The sequence below is a fragment of the Crinia signifera genome, chromosome 7, assembly GCF_055691185.1.
Source record: "Crinia signifera chromosome 7, ASM5569118v1, whole genome shotgun sequence".
Lineage (NCBI taxonomy): Eukaryota > Metazoa > Chordata > Amphibia > Anura > Myobatrachidae > Crinia > Crinia signifera.
Genome location: NC_139223.1, coordinates 60,136,733 through 60,158,426, shown reverse-complemented (window position 1 = coordinate 60,158,426; position 21,694 = coordinate 60,136,733). Strand labels below are relative to the sequence as shown.

Below are 21,694 nucleotides of genomic sequence, written 5' to 3'. Positions count from 1 at the left end.
GGTAGACGAGCCAGATCATTCTAGAACATTGTCCAGTAAACGTCTCTGGTAAGTAGGAGGGTGAACTGTACAAAAATATTACATTTCCTAGTCCAAGTTGCCATATTAAATATTATTCACACAGGACAATTATTAATTACTCTATAATATTATAAAACTGTGTAAGGGCATAATTCAGTAGCAGTTGTAATTTTGCAAGAAATCGCAAAACTATAACAGCTGTCTCCAACATGCGGGGGCTGCCCAGCACAGGACAAGACCGCCCCACATGCAGGGTCCCTCCCTGTGATGGATTGAAATAGCCCCCTGCCTGCGCAGCCTAGCTGTGATGTTTTGTGTCAGGGCGGCTACATGTCACGTCACGCACCCGCCGCAGCCCACCTCGCAAACAGTCCTGACAATCCTCCGTTGTCCAATGCCCTGTCATCACCCCCGCAGGCACTTACACTGTGGTCGCATTTTCTGAATGCATGCATGGATACGCAGAATAGCGAAAATCAGCGAATGATCCTGTCCGAGTACAGAGTATCTGCAATGCAGGTATGACCACCTCTGTCACACAAATTCCAGGTGCTATATATATTGTAACATGGGGCTTGCCTGGTTTAATATTAGTCAGCACTAACATTTCCTGGTTTTATAATAGAAGATAAAGTAAAAGGATCTGTGCTATAATACACTAGCATCCTAATACTAGTTGTGAGATATACTGTTACTCAGCTGGTATGCGGCTGTATGACATATCGGCACTTCTTTATCACAAATCCAGTGCTTTTAACGTTTCAAAGGCAGCCCTTGTCTGTAAGCAGGAAGCAGGGCGCAGGGAAAGTGACCAACCTGCTGCATTTACAATGTTGAATGCTGCTGGTCCCTCTCATCCCGGCATTGGTGCCGCTGCTGTCCTCTCTCCTCCACTGAACCCCCCCCCCCGGGCACCCATGTGGGGTGACCCAGATCCCCTCCCTCTTACCGCTCCCAGAGCCCGATCCCTGCCAGGAGCGTACATGGGGCTGCCTGGCTCTCCTCCCTGGGTTGCCAGAAGCTGCAGCTTCCACTTCAAGAGGGATGCTGCTGCTGCCTCATCGTCCCTCACCAAATGAGAGGCGCCATGTCCCTCTGCCTTTGCAGTCACTCTCTCTGACCCTGCTGTCACTTTATATGTCCAGATCACAGCCTTCTCCACATCACCACTGCAGCTGACTACAGCCTCCTCCACAACGCCTCCTTTGAAGCGCTGCCTTTGACCACAGCCTCCTCTGGCCACAGCTTCTTCCTCCACATCGGCGCAGCCGAACCCAGCCTCCTCCACACAAACGCCCCAGATCACAGCCTAAGGTAAGGTAATTTTACCATGCTGCCTTTCTCTCTCCCACCTGTATGTCCCTATCATCACTCGCTCTGTCCCCGTTGTCCCTTTTTTCTGTCCCTGCTTTTCTTTTACCTGTGCCTCTGCCCTTGATGTCACTCTACCTGCCGTCACTCTCTCTGTCTGTATCACAGATACCTCTGCACCGCCACTGCAGCTGTCCACAGACTCCTCTGTACCACCACTGCAGCTGTCCAAAGGCTCCTCTGCACCACCACTGCAGCTGTCCACAGCCTTCTCCTCCACCGAACCCAGCCATCTCCGCTTCCGATCTGAGCCTAAGGTAATAAAGCCCAACTGCCTTTCTATCTCCAACTTATAGGTCTCTGTCATCACTCTTTTTTGTCACTCTTTCTGTCCCAGTCATCCCTTTTTCTGTCCTGCTGTCCTTCTTGCTGTCCCTCTCCCTGTACCTATGTCCCTGATGTCCCTCTCTCTGTCCCTGCTGTCACTCTCCCTTTTCCTATCCCTGGTGTCCTGTCACTATGTCCCTTTTGTCCATCTCCCTGTCACTATGTCTCTGCTTTCCCTCTTTGTTCCTCTCTCAGTTCCTCTTGTCCCTATTTAACTCTGCTGTCCCGGTGTCTCTGCTGTCCTACGCTCTCCCTCTCCCTATATCCCTGCTGTCACTCCGCCGTTCTCTGTTCCTGCTGTCCTGTTGCTATGTCCCTGCTGTCCCTCTCCCTGTAACTATGTCCCTGTCCCTCTTGTCACTCTCCCTGTTGCTATCCCTGCTATCCTGTCACTATGTCCCTTCTGTACATCTCCCTGTCATTATGTCTCTGTTCTTCCTCTTGTCCCTCTTTGTCGCTGCTGTCCCGTTGTCTCTGCTGTCCTTCGCTATCCATCTCTGTCCCTCTCCCTATATCCCTGCTGTCACTCTCCCTCTCTCTGTCTCTGCTGTCCTGTAGCTATGTCCCTGCTTTCCCTCTCCCTGTCACTATGTCCCTAATGTCCCTCTCTCTGTCTCTGCTGTCACTCTCCCTATTCCTATACATGCTGTCCTGTAACTATGTCCCTGTTGTCCATCTCCCTGTCACTATGTCTCTGCTTTCCCTCTTTGTCCCTCTTTGACTCTGCTGTCTCGGTGTCTCTGCTGTCCTTCGCTTTCCCTCTCCCTATATCCCTGCTGTCACTCTCCCTCTCTCTGTTCCTGCTGTCCTGTTGCTATGTCCCTGCTGTCCCTCACCCTGTCACTATGTCCCTGTCCCTCTTGTCACTCTCCCTGCTGTCCTGTCACTATGTCCCTTCTGTCCATCTCCCTGTCACTATGTCTCTGTTCTCCCTCTTTGTCCCTCTCTCAATTCCTCTTGTCCCTCTTTGTCTCTGCTGTCCCGTTGTCTCTGATGTCCTTCGCTCTCCATCTCTGTCCCTCTCCCTATATCCCTGCTGTCACTCTCCCTCTCTCTGTCCCTGCTGTCCTGTAGCTATGTCCCTGCTCTCCCTCTCCCTGTCACTATGTCCCTGATGTCCCTCTCTCTGTCCCTGCTGTCACTATCCCTATTCCTATACCTGCTGTCCTGTCACTAAGTCCCCTTTGTCCATCTCCCTGTCACTATGTCTCTGCTGTCCCTCTTTGTCCGTCTTTGACTCTGCTGTCCCGGTGTCTCTGCTGTCCTTTGCTCTCCCTCTCCCTATATCCCTGCTGTCCTTCTCCCTCTCTCTGTTCCTGTTGTCCTTTTGCTATGTCCCTGCTGTCCCTCCCCCTGTCACTATGTCCCTGCCCCTCTTGTCACTCTCCCTGTCGCTATCCCTGCTGTCCTGTCACTATGTCCCTTCTGTCCATCTCCCTGTCACTATGTCTCTGTTCTCCATCTTTGTCCCTCTCTCAATTCCTCTTGTCCCTCTTTGTCTCTCCTGTCCCGTTGTCTCTGCTGTATTTCGCTCTACCCTCTCTGTCCCTCTCCCTATATCCCTGCTGTCACTCTCCCTCTCTCTGTCCCTGCTGTCTTGTAGCTATGTCCCTGCTTTTACACTCCCTGTCACTATGTCCCTGTCCCTCTTGTCACTCTCCCTGTTGCTATCCCTGCTGTCCTGTCACTATGTCCATTTTGTCCATCTCCCTGTCACTATGTGATCCCTCTTGTCCCTCTCTGTTCCTCTTGTCCCTCTCAGTGACATACACAGAACTTTTGGATCATATTGCTGTGTTCTACATAAAGGGGTGTATTCAATCTCATTTCCCAAAAAACATATCGGCAAATTCAACAATACTTATTCAAGCTCCGATTGTCATAAAAATTTAGACAGTCGGAATACTCGCCAATCCACGTGTATTTTGTCAAAAACGGCAGCAGATGCAGCAATGTTGCGCCCGTTTTCAATAATGCAAATTTGACTTTTTACCATGTCAAATCTGCATGAAAGGAAGACAGCCAAAACGGACGAGATTGAATAGGTGTGCGCAGATATTTCCCACTTCACCTTAATGCTATACAGATGAGGTTGTTCTCCCCCTTTCCACCAGTGTGCCATATCTGTATAGCTCGCTAGCACCAGTGGATGGGGATGCACGAGTGTCTCACACGCTTGTGCGTCCCCCATTTTGACGGACGGCGCAGGACGCCGTCCGCCAGAATGGAGAGCGGCTCCATCTGTACAGTTATACTAACACCAGAAACTACTTATGTATGTGTTGGGTTCTACAATAAGGAAACCTATATGGCCACAGGGATGTCTATTAGATCTTTATAAAGCCTCTGCCCTTCAATACTCTGCAGCCCCTTCGCTCAAAAGGTAACTGAGCGCTAGCAAACCCCCTCTGCCCTTCAATGCTCAGCTGTAACCGTTAATTAACCTTTTTATATTGTGGAAGATCAATTTGAACAAGTAATGTTCTGTACAATTATGTGGCACACGTTTGCAGTTTGGTAATTACTGTACCCAGTCTCTGTAATGACCTCTGGTTTATTTGTTTTATATCTGTTGCAGTTTAATAAACACCTGCTGACCTATGAGAAGGAAGGACGGTAAAGGAGACTGACACTTGAATCAAATAGCCTGCAGCGTTAAAGAGGGAGCAGACCGGTGACTGAGTGTCTAAAGTATGGCAGCATGTGGTCTACTGCTAGATGACAGGTGGACAAGAAAAACCGATGTTGCCAAGCAACAGTAATGGGCGCTGGTATGGGGTGCGTGTGCGAAGCAGCTACTTATAGGGGTGAGCAATCCCTTACAAATTACATACAAAAAACAAAAAGGAAGTAGCGCTAATAACACCAATGAACATTAATAATGGTAATGTTTAATGACATGAATTAAAAACAAATAGATAATGTAAAACCACAGGATCCGTTCCTATAAATGCCACCGCTGGAAATAATAGTTCCAATAGTATCCAAAGGAAGGTATATAATGGGCACCAGTTAGTGGTATGTTGGTAATAGATGGATAGTTACCACAGTTGCCGTAATTGGGTCACCAGGAGGAATTGTTCCATTCGGAGTGCATATCAGCACTATCTCTCCAATGCAGGTGAAGGTGCCAAAGTCCAATGGAAATAATTTGCAGAGGTGCGCAGTGATGGCGCAAGTGGTGGCTGGTCCGGATCTAGTGAGATAAAAAGTGCTGGGTGCAATGTCCAGGGCTCCTTAGGACCCTGGACATTGCACCCAGCACTTTTTATCTCACTAGATCCGGACCAGCCACCACTTGCGCCATCACTGCGCACCTCTGCAAATTATTTCCATTGGACTTTGGCACCTTCACCTGCATTGGAGAGATAGTGCTGATATGCACTCCGAATGGAACAATTCCTCCTGGTGACCCAATTACGGCAACTGTGGTAACTATCCATCTATTACCAACATACCACTAACTGGTGCCCATTATATACCTTCCTTTGGATACTATTGGAACTATTATTTCCAGCGGTGGCATTTATAGGAACGGATCCTGTGGTTTTACATTATCTATTTGTTTTTAATTCATGTCATTAAACATTACCATTATTAATGTTCATTGGTGTTATTAGCGCTACTTCCTTTTTGTTTTTAGATGACAGGTGGCACAGAAGGTGCCTGCACTGCTCTAGAGCCCCTGCCTGGCATCACTGCTGAATACCCATACAAAAACTTGGGAGACTTTGTGCTACTACCCCATTGGACTCATTACAGTCTACAGGGCCTTGACAAAAAATATATTTTCACTAAAAAGGAGATGTGGCCTTGTTCTTGTTCCTACATGCCTGGAAGGTGGACACATGTGCTGTCATTGATAGGCGGAACAAGATAGACCAGCATATCCACTCAGCAGACCTATATAAATAAATGTCTTTTGGTCTGTTAAACGTTTGGTCTAAGAGTATTTCTTTGACTAAGGGCCTAGCGAGGCGCCGTGAGACACCACTCATTGTACTGCAGAGGGATGATAGGCACAGTGAGACACCACTCAGTGTACTACAGAGGGATGCTAATGTGCAGTGAGACATTACTCAGGGTACTACAGAGGGATGCTAGCCGCAGTGAGACACCACTCAGTGTACTACATGGGGGTGCTAGGCGCAGTGAGACACCACTCAGGGTACTACAGGGGGATGCTAGGTGCAGTAAGACACCACTCATGGTACTACAGAGGGATGCTATGCCGAGAGAGCCACCACTCAGTGTACTACCGATCCCTCTGTAGTACACTGAGTGGTGGCTCCCTTTGCCTAGCTTGGCACACTGAGACACCACTCAGTGTACTACAGAGGGATGCTAGGTGCAGTGAGACACCACTCAGTGTACTACAGAAGGATGCTAGGTGCAGTGAGATACCACTCATGGTACTACAGAGGAATGCTAGCCGCAGTGAGACACCACTCAGTGTACTACAGAGGGATGCTATGCGCAAAGAGACACCACTCAGTGTACTACAGAGGGATGCTTGGCGCAGTGAGACACCACTCAGTGTACTACAGAGGGATGCTTGGCACAGTGAGATACCACTCATGGTACTACAGAGGGATGCTAGGTGCAGTGAGACATTACTCAGGGTACTACAAAGGGGTGCTTGGCGCAGTGAGACACCACTCAGGGTACTACAGAGGGATGCTTGGCGCAGTGAGACACCACTCAGGGTACTACAGAGGGATGCTAGGCGCAGTGAGAAAACACTCAGTGTACTACAGAGGGATGCTAGGCGCTGTGAGACACCACTCAGGGTACTACAGAGGGATGCTAGGCAGAGTGAGCCACCACTCAGTGTACTACCGATCCCTCTGTAGTACACTGAGTGGTGTCTCTCTTTGCCTAGATTGGCACACTGAGACACCACTCAGTGTACTACAGAGGGATGCTAGGCGCAGTGAGACACCACTCAGTGTACTACAGAGGGATGCTAGGTGCAGTGAGACACCACTCAGTGTACTACAGAAGGATGCTAGGTGCAGTGAGATACCACTCATGGTACTACAGAGGAATGCTAGGCGCAGTGAGACACCACTCAGTGTACTACAGAGGGATGCTTGGCGCAGTGAGACACCACTCAGTGTACTACAGAGGGATGCTAGGCGCTGTGAGATACCACTCAGTGTACTACAGAGGGATGCTAGGCGCTGTGAGACACCACTCAGTGTACTACAGAGGGATGCTAGCCACAGTGAGAAAACACTCAGTGTACTACAGAGGGATGCTAGGCGCTGTGAGACACCACTCAGTGTACTACAGAGGGATGCTAGCCGCAGTGAGACACCACTCAGTGTACTACAGAGGGATGCTAGGCGCAGTGAGACACCACTCAGTGTACTAAGGGATGCTAGGCGCAGTGAGACACCACTCATTGTACTGCAGAGGGGTGCTTGGCGCAGTGAGTCACCACTCAGTGTACTACAGAGGGATGCTAGGCGCAGTGAGAAACCACTCAGTGTACTACAGAGGGATGCTAGGCGCTGTGAGACACTACTCATGGTACTACAGAGGGATGCTAGCCGCAGTGAGACACCACTCAGTGTACTACAGAGGGATGCTAGGCGCAGTGAGACACTACTCAGTGTACTACAGACGGATGCTAGGCGCAGTGAGACACCACTCAGTGTACTGCAGAGGGATGCTAGGCGCTGTGAGACACCACTCAGTGTACTACAGAGGGATGCTAGACTGTGACTGTATCCACACAGGAATCAGTCACGCTGAGAAGGGCTGTTTGGTGAGACTGAAGCCAAAAAGTATAGGGACATATCTGTACCTTAATATCAAGCATACATAAGTCAATTGTGACAAATAAACACCTCACACTGTTCGTAAAAGACACTTACATCTGCCCAGATGTTTCTAGACTTGTATCGCCTGTATCGGATCCACCTCCTGCGACGCACACACGAATTCCACTTCTTATCCTTTGTGTATGTTGCTGGAAAATCTATTGCGTATGTCCAGCCCTGCAAATGAGATTCCATTAGCAAATATTGCAGCAAGTAACTTCTCATTCCATCTCCATAACATCTCTAAGATCAGGCCTTTTCTCATACTGATGCCAAATAATGATTTGTCCAATCACTCAGCATCTCCTGCTTTGGCAATTGTTAGCTCCTCTTCTCTGGTTCTCCCTAGTCACCTTTCCCTGCTTCCATCCATCATGAACTCTGCAGCCCATCTCACTTCTACCTGCTCTGTGCCAGCTTACCTCCTCTGCAACTTACCTCACTGACTGCTTATCCCCCTCTGAATCCAGTTCAACTTCCTGATCCTCACTCTTACTCAATCTCTCTGCCCCCACCTACATCCTCATCATAATTTCTGTTCACTCTCCCTCCGTTCTTCCTCCAGTTATAACCTCCTAACATTCACCGCTAAAGCCCCGTACACACGGGACGATTCTAGCAAGAATCACCAGGGATATGGTCTCGGAGTTATGCTGTGGTGGATGATGAATTTTAAAAAATTGAAAAAAGTTTAAAAAATTGGGAAAAAAATCATGTCTGCCATTTCCCCCTGTCAACCTATTGCATGTCGACCTTTTGTTATCGACCTCTTCACTGTGTATCTAGACACTGTAGATCTATGAGTCGGATACCTAATATCAATCATCTCTTGCTGTGAGTAGCAGGGCTGCAGCACGCTGACCAGTGTTAGAGGAGTAGTGGTATAACTGGCGTTGTAATTGGTGGATCATATACTGCATAATGCACAATAATCCCAGTGTCTCACCTGCTGCCACTTATAATGTCCCAAATTGCCCCGTAAGAAGTCTTTCCTGCATCATGGGAATGGGAGAGATGGAACTGAAGGGGCAATATAGGTAGTTTCTGCTGAGCAATGTTCATCATTTCTTGGTTAGATACTGTAGGTGCCTTAAAATCTCCCCTTTGGTCTCATAGACCGTTCCTTAGCAGGACATGGAAGATCCCTATTGCAAACAACTTCTTGTATGTTGTATGGTGATATACCAGCAGATGAGCGGCTTTGAGGATGGCTTTGCATAGTGCTGCACTATGCAAAGCGGTCCCCTCTCCCTGATGATGGTGCCGGGAAGGGGGGGAAAGCTGCTCAGTGTGTATGCAATGAGCGGCTTTCCCCCCGGCAATCATCGCTGTCCATACACGCTGGGCATAGTCGTCCAGTGTGTATGGACCTTTAGACATTCCAGGCTTGTAATAAAAAACAATTTATACAGTGCTCGTAAATGGCGCAACTTGCTGCCCAAAATGTATCTCTCCAAGGTGTCACCCACACCTCAACAACAGGAAAAAGCAGTAGAGGTGGAGAATATAACTCAAAGGTGCAAAACTGTGTATCATTTTGTAAGGAATACTGTATTTCTTGGTGTTCTACTGAAGTGTTTTCTCAAAATAAATAATAAATATAAACTGTGTTAGTGTTCAGGTTTCATTTCAACCAATTAGAATGTGCAGTGATGGGCATACCCCTACTCACGGTAGGTAGAAGGTCTTCACACTTCCGCTCTTTTAATGAGGAGTTTAACGTCTGGAGGTAGTAATCCCCCAACTCACGGTAGATTAAGGTGTCTTGAAGCTAATAAAGGTTTCTTTATGCCTTGAGTATGGTGTCCACTAATGAAGTCTGGGGTTCAGTTCTTGGAGGTAACGCTCATAATGTAGAGATTACACAGCTTTGCGCCTTCGAGTTGTATTCTCCACCTCTACTGCTTATTCCAGGCTTGCAAACAAGCAACAGTACTTACCCCTTTTTCTGCTGGTTCTCCTCCTATATTCTCATCAATGTACCAATCAGACTCCCACTCCCAGTGAGACGAGGGCAATTCAAAGCTGTCCAGCTGCTGGTGCTTCAAGCCAGTGACATCACTCCACTGCCAGCGGTCACTCGGGAGCAGCTTCTCACAAAACCCATCCACTGGATTCCAGCGCTGCAGCACACAGAGGTCAAAAGAGGAGGATTGAAGAGGACTTAATATTGTCATTATTTTATCATCGATTAACATTTCTAAAAAATAAATAAATGCAAATACCACGAAATTTAAAACATCAAAATAAAGCATAAAATAAGAATGTGTATCTCGCTTCTCGGGTGCATGAGACCTACTGATGCTGTGCTCAAATAATCTTGGCAAAGACAGAGGTCCCCATGTTGCCCTGGAGATGCCCAACCTTCCTTATACATGATAAGAGCACTTGTTGGACGCAGCAACCCTAGGATGGCAGAGACCAATTCTTATCTATGAAGTGTCTCACAGAAAGTAATGTTATTTCACCAGCATGCGTAATCATTTCATTCAGCTGGAATGTATATTGTACAGAGCTTAGAGTAATACTTTAAAACAAATCATTTCCCCTTGTATTGGCTTCTACAGTACATGGCAGACCTGGGCCTTATTCTGGTTCACTCGCAATGTGACTGACTGCTTTATTTTTACACTGAAATATAGATCTCACTTTGAAGTAAAACCCCACCCAAATCTAATTATTTCTGAACATATTACATCTGCCCCACCTGCAGTGTACATGGTTTTGTCCATTTCAGAAGGAAATTGCCTTTGCGAGTTAACCAGAATAACTGCCCTGATGTTGAGTTGAGCTAATGTGACTCATGGGAACAATGCACTTTCTGCTTCTGCATTATTATCTGTATTGTCGCTAGTTCCAGCATTGTCAATGGTCACGGATTTAGGCCATAAATAGTTCTTCTATGTACTGTAATGAAGGTTTCTCATCTCTTTTTAAATAAAAATGAATATTAAAAAACTTGAAATTATCACAATTCTTAGTTTAGACCAGGCATGTCCAACGTTGGCCCTCCAGATGTTGTGAAACTACACATCCCAGCATGCTTTGCCACAGTTTAGCTATTAGAGAATGCTAAAAGCATGTTGGGATGTGTAGTTTCAAAACATCTGGAGGGCCAACGTTGGACATGCCTGGTTTAGACCAACAACATCCAATAGATATAACCATACCCATACAAGTGACCTGGATTGCACACCTGATTCTCGTAGGTCTCTTCCTGGTACCGGATTGGTAGGTCGCTGGCATGTACATAGATATATATCTCATTGTTGCCGGCGATGCCCCAGCAGCACGCTTGTACAGCAGATATACGTTTGAACTGGAGATGGTCGTCTTTACATAGATCCCACTGTTGGCCATCTGTAGACAGAGTGTATACTTTGCCCCAAATATCTGCTGCCCATAGCACAGTGTTCACCATCCTGCTGCCAAAAACAGACACAAGGTACAAATCAGATATGATGGGTGGGATGAAGAGCACAAGGGTAGGGAGCAAAGCAAGTAACTGTGTAACTGTTGCACATTGGTAACCACATGTTGCAGTGCAGATGGGGCAGATTAATAAAGTGCAGAGATTTACAGGCTCCATTCATTAGGGATGTATCAAGGAACATTCCCTGTTCTCCAGATGCTTGAGTCAGGGAAATCCCACATGTTGGAAATACAGTGTTACAACTGTGCTGCACTGCTAAGCAGTGATTGGTCCCTTGTACAGTGCAGGGAGAAGCAGCAGCACTGTGCACACACCCCATAATGAGGAAAATAGGGGATGTGATGTGAGGACACACTCACCCAGTCAAGGCCACACCAACTTTTTGGGCACGTAATCAGTCCCAGCAAAAGTTGGGAGGTGTGCTGTAACCATGTTTGTAAATGAGTTCTAAAAAGGACTTACTATAGTACTTACTGTAATATAAAACACACGAAAACTACCTGTTATACAAGGACAATGCAGACATAGCCCTAATTTGCTGCCATAGCCCAAATTCCCATTCACAGTTTGGTAACCTCAACCATAAAGAGAGAACAAACTCAGTGGAGCTTTTGCAAATTAAGTCTTTATGGGGGAAGGGCGACACTGGTGAACAAGCCCACACACAGGCGAAACGCGCGTCCAGCAAGGTGGACTGACGGCCACTGAAGAGAAATCTTTTCCCCATAAATAACTTATAAAAACCCTTCAGACGATTCCTAGCGGATATAGCAATTAGCTCTGCTAGGCACATCTCTTTATTGTACGTTCTGATATAGAACTCACTCTGCATAGCATATTATAAAAAGCTCACTGCAGAATTTATGTTATTTGTCCTTTTCTGTTTGATGTTTGTTTTGTTTGACATGTACGTTCACCTTATCTTAAATAACCTAAAATAAAAGTTAAATTTTAAATCAGAATCAGAAAACAAAAATGAGTGCCCCACAAAAAGAGTCCACTTTCCCTTCTCCCTTTCATTGCATACAATCGGACTCGGGAGCACCGCCAACACACAGAGACCACTTACCCCGCATAGGGACACAACTTCTAATAAAAGTTGGTATCAGGCAACTCAGGCCGAACCCCACCGGAGTGGCGAAAGGGGTCTCTCTTGACCCAATTCACACTAGGTGGGCAATACCTAGTGTGGCTCCCAACCCCCCGCTTTCTCTACCTATAGAAGTTATAAGCTTCCTTCTTCTGTCCAAATTACAGTATCAAAAATACATTCTTATAAAAAATCTGTAAAATCATATAATAAAGGATGGAGAGTAATCTAAATAAAACAAACAAATAGAGAAAACCAAGAAAATACTTTGCTCGATGCAAAAGTAAAAACCTACAGTTGTCATTGTTGTGGATAAGATGTCATTCCGGAAGTATAAATCACATTAATCGAGCGCAGGAGAACAATGATGATGTAATGAAGGACACAGTGTACAAGGTATATCAGGTGTTACCTTTTATATGATTGTCAGGCACAGTCGGCAGAAGCTCACTGATGCCTGCAAGTTCCATGCTCTCACATTACCCCCACAGGGTCAGTATCACTCAGGGACCAGTGGGGTGACTGAGACAGAATAGGATCAGACATAGAGGATGTTTGCCATGAGAGAGTATCAGACAAAATAGTGTGGTGTAGCAGGATGACTACACACGGTCGACAAGGAAAAGGTCAACTCATCAATGTCAACAACTAAACATGTGGAGCCGTACGTACACTCCCTTCCTGTCAATCACTTTGCCGCTACGTCCTCACTACAAGCACGATTGTAAAGGTGCCTTATCCTATGCTAACTGCAATCACAGCACATGTGCAGTTTGCTGACAAACACTCCATTGTGTGAACATCGGCCACTACATGCAAACATGAATTAGGCCCAATATTCAGCAGCACACATAGTTGCCTCATACAATAGGCCTGACACAGCGTGTTTTCCTGTGCTCCTTTATGGGTGTCAAGGAAAACCATGCAATGATGGGGTGTGGTATGCGCCTCCGACAATGGGGATCCCGACTGCTGGTGCTCCGACAGAGGGGCGAGCGCAAAGAAGCCCCTTGTGGGCTCGCTGCGCTCTCCATGCTGCGGGCCTGGTGGCTCGCTATCCTCGCCACAGGTTCTATTCTCCCTCTATGGGGGTTGTGGACCCACACAAGGGAGAATAGCCCCTGTGAGTCAGAATCCCCACTGTCAGGGCATCATCTGGCACCCCAATGATGTTGGTGACAAGTTACTAATTTAATTGCCCCCATACTGCTAGCCTGTGAAGGTCTTTGAAAAGATGTGTGTGTGTGTGTGTGTGTGTGTGTAATTGTCGGGGTGCTAGGAGCAGGAACGCTGTAGTACAATTAGTTGGTGGGATTTAATTGACAGAAAATGGTCCTATGAGCAGATTGCAGCTGTCATTTCCTGTATCTAGCACAGGCCAAGGAAAGTCACCATGTAATGGTGATTGAAGGGTTAATCAGCCATCTTGTTTCTCTGTGAAGGGTTAATCAGCCATCTTGTTTCTCTGTGTTAATAGTCTTTGTTCCCGCTTATCTCAAGAAGTTATGTTCTGGCTTGTTTCCAGTACTCGCTTGCTTTCCCGTACTTTGTAACTTCTATGGAATAGTACATTCTGTGATTTCTCATAACTAACGAATGCTACTCCCCTGTAAGGCGACGTATAAGCCACCCCACCTCTATGCTGTTATTCCCCTACCTCTGCACCAAATATTAACCAATCATGTAATTGAATCAGCGCCGTATGTTATGTATAAATATGTCGATTTGTCATAATTAAATCAGAGCTAAACCTTGTATCTGTGGTCCTCCTCTCTGGTCATATCATATAAGGTTACGCTCTCACGGAGCTCTAAGGGGTCTTCACACTGAGGTCAAATAAGGTAATTAATAGATAAGGAAATCGATACATCGGCGCATGATCGATTTCCCAACAGAGCTGGGGGCTCGCCGCGGGATTCGAAGTTCATTCCTACACGGTTGTCAGCAGACTCCAAAAGTCTAATCTGAGACCGCTGTGAGGTTACGGACAAACTCGATCCTGAACCTATGACTCTATCCCTGGGGGATATCGGATGTCAGTTCATAGAAGTTAAAATCTTCTATCTTTGTTTTGTGTACACACTGATCTAGGATCAGATACCGTACTTGGTGTACGAAGAGACCACGGGTCTTTATCCAAATAGAACCTCATTTTGAACACCCACTATTTCATTGGCCAAATTTCTTTACTATGTTTAGTTTGAAGTATAAGTTTTTCTTATTTCAATATCCTTGTGTGATTGGTAAGTATACACACTTGTGATATCTGTATTTCTTTGTAAACCGTGCGGTTGGTAAGTTCACGCACAATAACTCTATTGTCTCATTGATTACTGTATGCCAACAGACTTGCGGACTTATGTTCTCCCCTTCGGAGTAACGCAACGTGAGGCTTCATATACAGTTTTCACATTATAACCACTGGACTCTATCCACTGTCACGTAGACAGTCTGTGGTTCCACTAACAAACCATATATAAATAACAATTTATGAGATGTCTAAAGTGAATACATGATTCTATAAGTGTTTGGATAAAGACTAACCCTCACAGTCTGCTGCAACAGGTTTTACCTGCCTCTCTGTGACGGTGCCCCTGATCTAATACACTTTGAATCTTTTCACGCTCTCATATTACATGTCAGATTATGAATGTCCACCGATAGGAAATTGCAATAGTTGCCAAAGTAGTTTAATATTGTGGTATAAGAATCCAGAATATTATCCAATATTGGTATCTGTCAACAAACAAAGGATAAGATTTAAATCCACAATTAAAACATTCTCTAATGGCACTGTGTGTGAGGCAGTCCTCATAGTAGGTTGTCACTTACGCACAGAAATCACCAGTAAATATTGATCAACTCTATCCTTTCTTCGTGACAGATCTACCAATCAATCTTTTCACCTATCCCATTATTTGTCCAAAATCTATTGAACAAATAAAACAATTACCAGAAAGTAGCCAGATTCTAAACTTCATAGATCTTAGTGAAGATTATAGTCATCAACAACAAATCAAAAAGTGGAAAACATTCACACGGAATCATAATAGAACTGTACATAAACATGGATTCAAAACAAAGTAAAAAGACTGTAACATATCCACCTCCCCTACCTAACGAGACATGCCCACAATTCAGTGATCATTTGTATGAGAAAGAATCAGCTGGTTGTTTTGACATGAGGAAAACTGCAGTTTCCTCTACTCACAACTTCCAGAACAGTAATAAGGGTCCGCCCAATAGACAAAATAGGGGACCCCCACAAAGTAACAGGAGACCTTTAAGGCCTCCACAGAACCAAACCTTTCGTGCACCACCATACACCAGGGATTACAACAACACTGGCGCAGTTCATAAACAGACTACTTGTTTCAACTGTGGCCAGAACACACACTGGGCTAGAGATTGCCCTTTCCCTTCTCGGAAACCACAACAACCTTGCACGCCAAGACCCCAACAAGGGCTTTCCCGACAGGGTCCTACACCACCTCAAGAAAGCGTACTTTTCAGAGTTGACTGGACCGACCCTACCCATTGACGGGGCCCGGAGGAGGGTATCCCATCTTTTGTACAGTTCACTACTCACTGGGAAGATTCTCCCCTCATCACATTATATGTAGATGATGAGGGACTGTCCTTCCTGGTGGACAGTGGGGCCACTACCAGTGTTCTATGTTCCCTTAACTATGATGGTGAACTGCAAAAGACTGTTCCTATTGCACCCATAGTACCTGACATCAATTCACTTATCTCAGCCATCCCTGCAAACGCAGCTTTCTTTAGTGTCATAGACTTAAAAAAAATGCGTTTTTCAAGTATTCCTATTGACACAGAGACCCAATTACTCTTTGCTTTTTCATTTAAAGGTAAACAATTAATGTGGTGTCGTTTACCCCAAGGCTATATTGACTCTCCCGTGGTCTATAGCATAGTCCTCCAAGCCACATTGGCTCCATGGCACCCCCCCCATAGTTCTGTCCTGCTACAGTATGCAGATGATCTGCTTCTCTGTAGTGTCACCGAGGAGACCAGCCGGTTAGATGGAATCTCATTGTTGAACTGGTTAGCAGAATGTGGACACAAAGTGTCAAGAGCAAAATTGCAATGGTGTAAAACGCATGTCAATTACCTGGGTTTTGTGCTCTCTGAGGGAGAAAGGAAAATCAGTCCACAACGCATACAGTCTGTATTGGGCCTGGTCACCCCAACTACCCAGAAGGATATGTTGTCTTTCTTGGGTATGGTAAGTTACTGCAGACAGTGGATTTCTGATTGTTCCTACTATGATAATATCTTGAGACAATGCACACTCAAAGACAAACCCAAGGTTATACAATGGTCAGATGAAATGTATTCTGCATTTAAAAAATTGAAAGAGATGTTAGTACAGAGTCCCGCGCTTGGTCTCCCGGACTATATGTTATCATTTCACTTGTTTGCAAGGGACACATGTACAACTATGGCGGGTGTACTGACCCAACTTCATGGAGGCAAAATGCGCCCAGTCGCATTCTTTTCAAAGGTAATGCCTGTCACTGTGCAAGGAATGCCAGCTTGTCTTCGAGCACTGGCTGCCTGTGCAATGGTTGTTGAGATGTCCACATCACTTACATTAGGACATCCCACTGTGTTACATACCACACATAATGTCCTCTCCATCCTCAAAGGTCTACACACACAACACATGTCTGCCCAAAGACTCAGCGGCTATGAAGTACTCCTACTAGGGAATCCTTCTCTCACTGTAAAATACGCAACAAACTCAGAAGGACCTGTCCCTGTACTAAACGCACTTTTAGGTCTTAAAGGACCTGACGACGAGGCGCCGCCTCAACATGACTGTACTCTGACAATTGACTCAGAAACTTCACCCAGACAAGACATGTCGACTGTGCCTATCCCCGATGCCGACATAATATTTGTTGACGGCTCCTGCAGCCGTCCCAATGACAACACGTACCAGGCAGGATATGCAGTGGTTAAACTTCCAAACACCACCCTTGAAGCAAAGACAGTCCCCTTACAGTCAGCACAAGCTGCAGAACTCATTGCACTCACTCGAGCTTGTCACATTTACAAAAAACAAACCTGTCACAATTTACACAGACTCCAAATACGCTTACGGAGTTGTTCAGGCAACGCCGAGGCTTCACTGGCGCTGATGGGAAAGGCATATCACATGCGCAACTCATCACAGATCTCTTACACGCAATTACATTACCATCTCAAATTGCCATCCTTCATTGTAAAGCACACACTGGAGGAAAGGATGACATCAGCAAAGGCAACGCTCTCGCTGATACCGCTGCTAAACGTGCTGCCACTACAGCAACATATAACCTCACTCTTGCTGTCATCTCGCCTCCTTCGCTAGATGATACATACCTACTGACAGAATTACAGGCTGCTGCCTCTAATTCAGATCTATCAGATTGAACATATCCAATACTGCAGAAGAATCCACGGACTGGATTAATCTGCAAAGAGGGGAAACCATGTATACCCCAAACCAGTGCATCATTGTTCATAGTACATTACCACGGAGTAGGACACCATAGTATAGTAACAACTACTTTACTCCTCTCCAATGATTTCTACATTACTAATGCCAAAGAACTTGTAAAACAGTACATCAGTAGATGTATAGCGTGTCTTAGAAACAACCCAAACAACCCAAATAAAGCAAGACACCAACATCTAGAATACCCAACCACACCTTTCACACATCTTCAAATAGATTTTACACATATCAATAATGCAGGAAGTTTATCCCACTAAATCAGAAGATGCAAAAACAGTAGCCCGCATACTCACGCGAGAGATCATTCCGCGCTGAGGATGCCCGCTCCATATCAATAGCGATAAAGGTTCAGCCTTCACAGCCAAAGTCACAGCAGAACTAGTCAAAGCACTGCAAATAGAATGGAAGTTTCACATTCCATATCACCCACAGAGAATGACTCCACAAAAGACTCTAGGTTACTCCCCCTTTGAAGTACTGATGGGCAGACCTTTCCCCACTCCCTGGGCAAAGAACCCTTTAGTTACCACAGAAGGAGACTTAGAAATAATAAGAGAAGAGTATGTCAGATCCCTAATACAGAAACTTAATGAAGTTGAACAAAATGTTATCTTTAAGAATCCTTCTCATCCACAGATACCCACTCACCCATTTAGGGTTGGAGACAAGGTCGTTGTAAAGATCCTACCCAGAAATAAACATCCAGGAGATTTCACCTACGGTCCAGAAACAGAAGTGGTCGCGGTTACCAGAACGGCTGTCCTCACCGACGAAGGACCAACGTGGATCCATGCATCCAGAGTGAAGAAAATTCCACCTCCACCACACGTCAACACAGAGGTCGACACCGATCCCGAGACTGACACAGACGGGACGAGAGAGGTAATAACGAGGGCCAGTGGCTCTGACCTCCAACTTGGAGAAGAACTGCCGGTTGGAAGTGACGAGGAATTAGAAATACAACATTCTGAAGCCGAGGACAATGACATAGGACATGATTCCCTCCACCTTAGCCCTAGCGACTTTACTCGGGCTTGTTCTTTATAATTGTTTTGCTGAAGTTGATATAACCCAAAATGATGGACGCTTTACCTTCTGGTATAATTCTTCTAGCACGACTGTCGCTACTTTTATATTTTCTTATTGTGATATTGTATCTTGTTCAAACAATCAAGGCGGGAATCGAGGAGAACCACCGCTGCCCTGGCTGTGTAACATCCACCACACACCACACGCTGTAAGTCACGTATATATCTGTGTCACTAGTACTTACTGGGGAGATTCTTGCAACTCATGGGGGGCTGTTGGGTGGAACACTAGAGCAGATACCACTGCCTTTGATATCAGCCAAAACTGGGGATATCACCCCGATGTTGGCCTCCATAAATGGTCCCATGGTCGATCCTTACTAACCCGTATGTCCCTACGAAAAAAGGGCACTTGCAATAGCCAATTTATTATTAACCTAGAAAACCCGGCCCCCGGCGATGCCGGACTATATGTCATGGGTAAATATCAATCAGGAGAAAGCGGGGGCCCAAGGGGAAGATTTCATTTAAAAGACATGTATGATAACCCAGAATACACCGCCCTCAAAACCACTGTAAAACCTAAAACACCACCATCATTCTTTAAACCACATGTCACTACTTTTAATGAAATGTTAGCCATTAACAACCCCACTTACGAAGACACTATAGCCATAGAGACTGGGTTATCTGACGTAAATTATTGGCTAGAATGGATGAAATATAATGCACGTAAAGTTAATCAAACTGATTGTTATGTGTGTGGAAAATCCAGACCCCACTTGGGTACGGTGCCCATACACATACCTTCAGACCAAGATAAATGTTTCTTTAGCCTGTATACTGATACTATTGTAGAAGAAACCAAATGTGAACAATGGAAGAAAGAATATCCCATAATGGTAAAGAATACCAATCCTGGTAGTACCATAATCATTTATCCTGGTAATTATACATGTTATTACTCAAACAGCACTGCACAAAACACTGTAGATCTGAAATTGTTTCCTGATGGGTATTGTGCTGAACGAAGACATATCAGTATACCCACCATGAAAAAATCATTAGGAGACATTTATTTTATTTGTGGAGACATGAGACTCAGGACAAAGCTGGACAATCCTTGGAAAGGAGAGTGTGCCCTGGCAAAGATCATTATGCCCATACACATTCTCCCAGCCGATTTGTCTGAGCCTCCTCCCACAAATAAACCTACCACAAACTCCAGAAACAAAAGAGAAGCTCCAAAGGAAAGCTTCGATCCACACATATACATAGACACTATTGGTGTTCCCCGGGGAGTTCCTAAAGAATTTAAGGCTCGTGATGAGGTCGCTGCCGGCTTCGAGTCCCTGCTTCCCCAGGTAACCATCAATAAAAATGTGAACTGGATAAATTACATATATTATAATCAACAGCGCTTCGTTAATGATACTAGGGACGCTTTGAAAGGTATTGCTGAACAGTTAGAAGCTACATCACAAATGACATTTCAGAATCGCATGGCTTTAGATATGATGCTTGCCGAGAAAGGAGGAACCTGTGTGTACATAGGTAAGGTTAATGGATGCTGTACTTATATCCCAGACAACACAGGTCCTAATGGAAAAACTACCCTAGCTATTAAACATCTAGAAAATTTATCCATCGAACTCAAGAAGAACTCAGGTATCACGGACCCCTGGAGTAGCTGGTTCGGATGGTTAGATGATTGGAAACACGCACTAACACAAATAGGCATATTTATCCTCATTGTAATTATTGTACTTATGATAGTAGGATATTGTGTCTTTCCCATATGCAAGAAGATTGGTTCCAAGTACCTGGATAATGTAACACCTGCTATGTACACTGATCTTGCCAAAAGCCCTCCCTCACCAGAAGATTATGGTGAATATGTCAAAATTCACCGTACCAAACAAGATGCCATCTATAAGAATCAAATTGTCTAAAAAGGACATTGATTCTAAGAGGGGATTGAAGGGTTAATCAGCCATCTTGTTTCTCTGTGAAGGGTTAATCAGCCATCTTGTTTCTCTGTGTTAATAGTCTTTGTTCCCGCTTATCTCAAGAAGTTATGTTCTGGCTTGTTTCCAGTACTCGCTTGCTTTCCCGTACTTTGTAACTTCTATGGAATAGTACATTCTGTGATTTCTCATAACTAACGAATGCTACTCCCCTGTAAGGCGACGTATAAGCCACCCCACCTCTATGCTGTTATTCCCCTACCTCTGCACCAAATATTAACCAATCATGTAATTGAATCAGCGCCGTATGTTATGTATAAATATGTCGATTTGTCATAATTAAATCAGAGCTAAACCTTGTATCTGTGGTCCTCCTCTCTGGTCATATCATATAAGGTTACGCTCTCACGGAGCTCTAAGGGGTCTTCACACTGAGGTCAAATAAGGTAATTAATAGATAAGGAAATCGATACATCGGCGCATGATCGATTTCCCAACAGTGATAATGAGGATTAATAAGCACAGACAGAGAATAAACATAATACATTGTTGGTGAAGCTTACATCTGTACCTGACCCTGAGTGACATAAACATGTGTGGAAGCTGTATAATTGTGTGTGTGTATTGTGGGGGATAATCTCCGAGTAGTATTGCCTGTGGACCGGTAATTCTGATACTGTGCTGCACGCACGGTATACGGTCACTAGGTCTACAGTCACTAGGTCGACAGTCATTGTGTCGACCACTGAAGGGGATGCGAAGCACTTTTTCGTAGTCCATGTCGACATTAGGGAAAAAACATGAAAACCCCATGTCAACCTTTTCACTGTCGACCATCCCAATGTTGACCAAATGTGTGTGTCGACCTTTTGACCCTGCCATGTTGACATTTTCTATGTTGTCATAATGATCCACAGCTGTGCTGCACCCCGGGGATGATTTGGGCCGCCCTCAGCCTTATATATAGGGGTTCTGCATATTTACTGTAGAAAGGGATTCTCTCAGGGAGGAGGAAGCCGTCACATAGCAGAGGGGTCTTCAAGAGAAAAACAATGGTCATCTTATAGAGATAGGTCTTCAAAAAGTGACTGCCCAATATTCTCTA

General features: G+C 45.3%; 2 protein-coding genes and 1 long non-coding RNA gene across 3 annotated transcripts in view; 2 read left to right on the top strand and 1 right to left on the bottom strand.

The window, feature by feature from the left end:
- LOC146020217 (tectonin beta-propeller repeat-containing protein 1-like) overlaps positions 1 to 21,694 on the bottom strand; it is a 67,248-nt gene that overhangs the window by 16,872 nt on the left and 28,682 nt on the right. The window contains exons 3-5 of the mRNA XM_083153178.1: positions 10,744 to 10,969; positions 9,488 to 9,670; positions 7,602 to 7,724 (exon numbers count right to left, since the gene is read on the bottom strand). Of these exons, the coding sequence (XP_083009304.1) occupies positions 7,602 to 7,724; positions 9,488 to 9,670; positions 10,744 to 10,969 (532 nt within the window). The remainder of the gene's footprint in view (positions 1 to 7,601; positions 7,725 to 9,487; positions 9,671 to 10,743; positions 10,970 to 21,694) is intronic.
- On the top strand, positions 1,207 to 4,559 carry LOC146020212 (uncharacterized). Its single transcript, XR_014450735.1, has 3 exons — positions 1,207 to 1,335; positions 1,501 to 1,649; positions 4,298 to 4,559. It is a non-coding gene; the product is annotated as an uncharacterized LOC146020212 (long non-coding RNA).
- Positions 13,480 to 20,949, top strand: LOC146020211 (uncharacterized). Its single transcript, XM_083153169.1, has 2 exons — positions 13,480 to 13,911; positions 18,231 to 20,949. Exon 2 carries the CDS (start codon positions 18,589 to 18,591, stop codon positions 20,572 to 20,574), a length of 1,986 nt encoding a protein of 661 aa, XP_083009295.1. The 5' UTR covers positions 13,480 to 13,911; positions 18,231 to 18,588; the 3' UTR covers positions 20,575 to 20,949.

Coding starts and splice junctions, on each gene's coding strand:
- LOC146020211 (XM_083153169.1), top strand. CDS start 18,589: ATGATTCCCTCCACCTTAGCCCTAGCGACTTTACTCGGGCTTGTTCTT.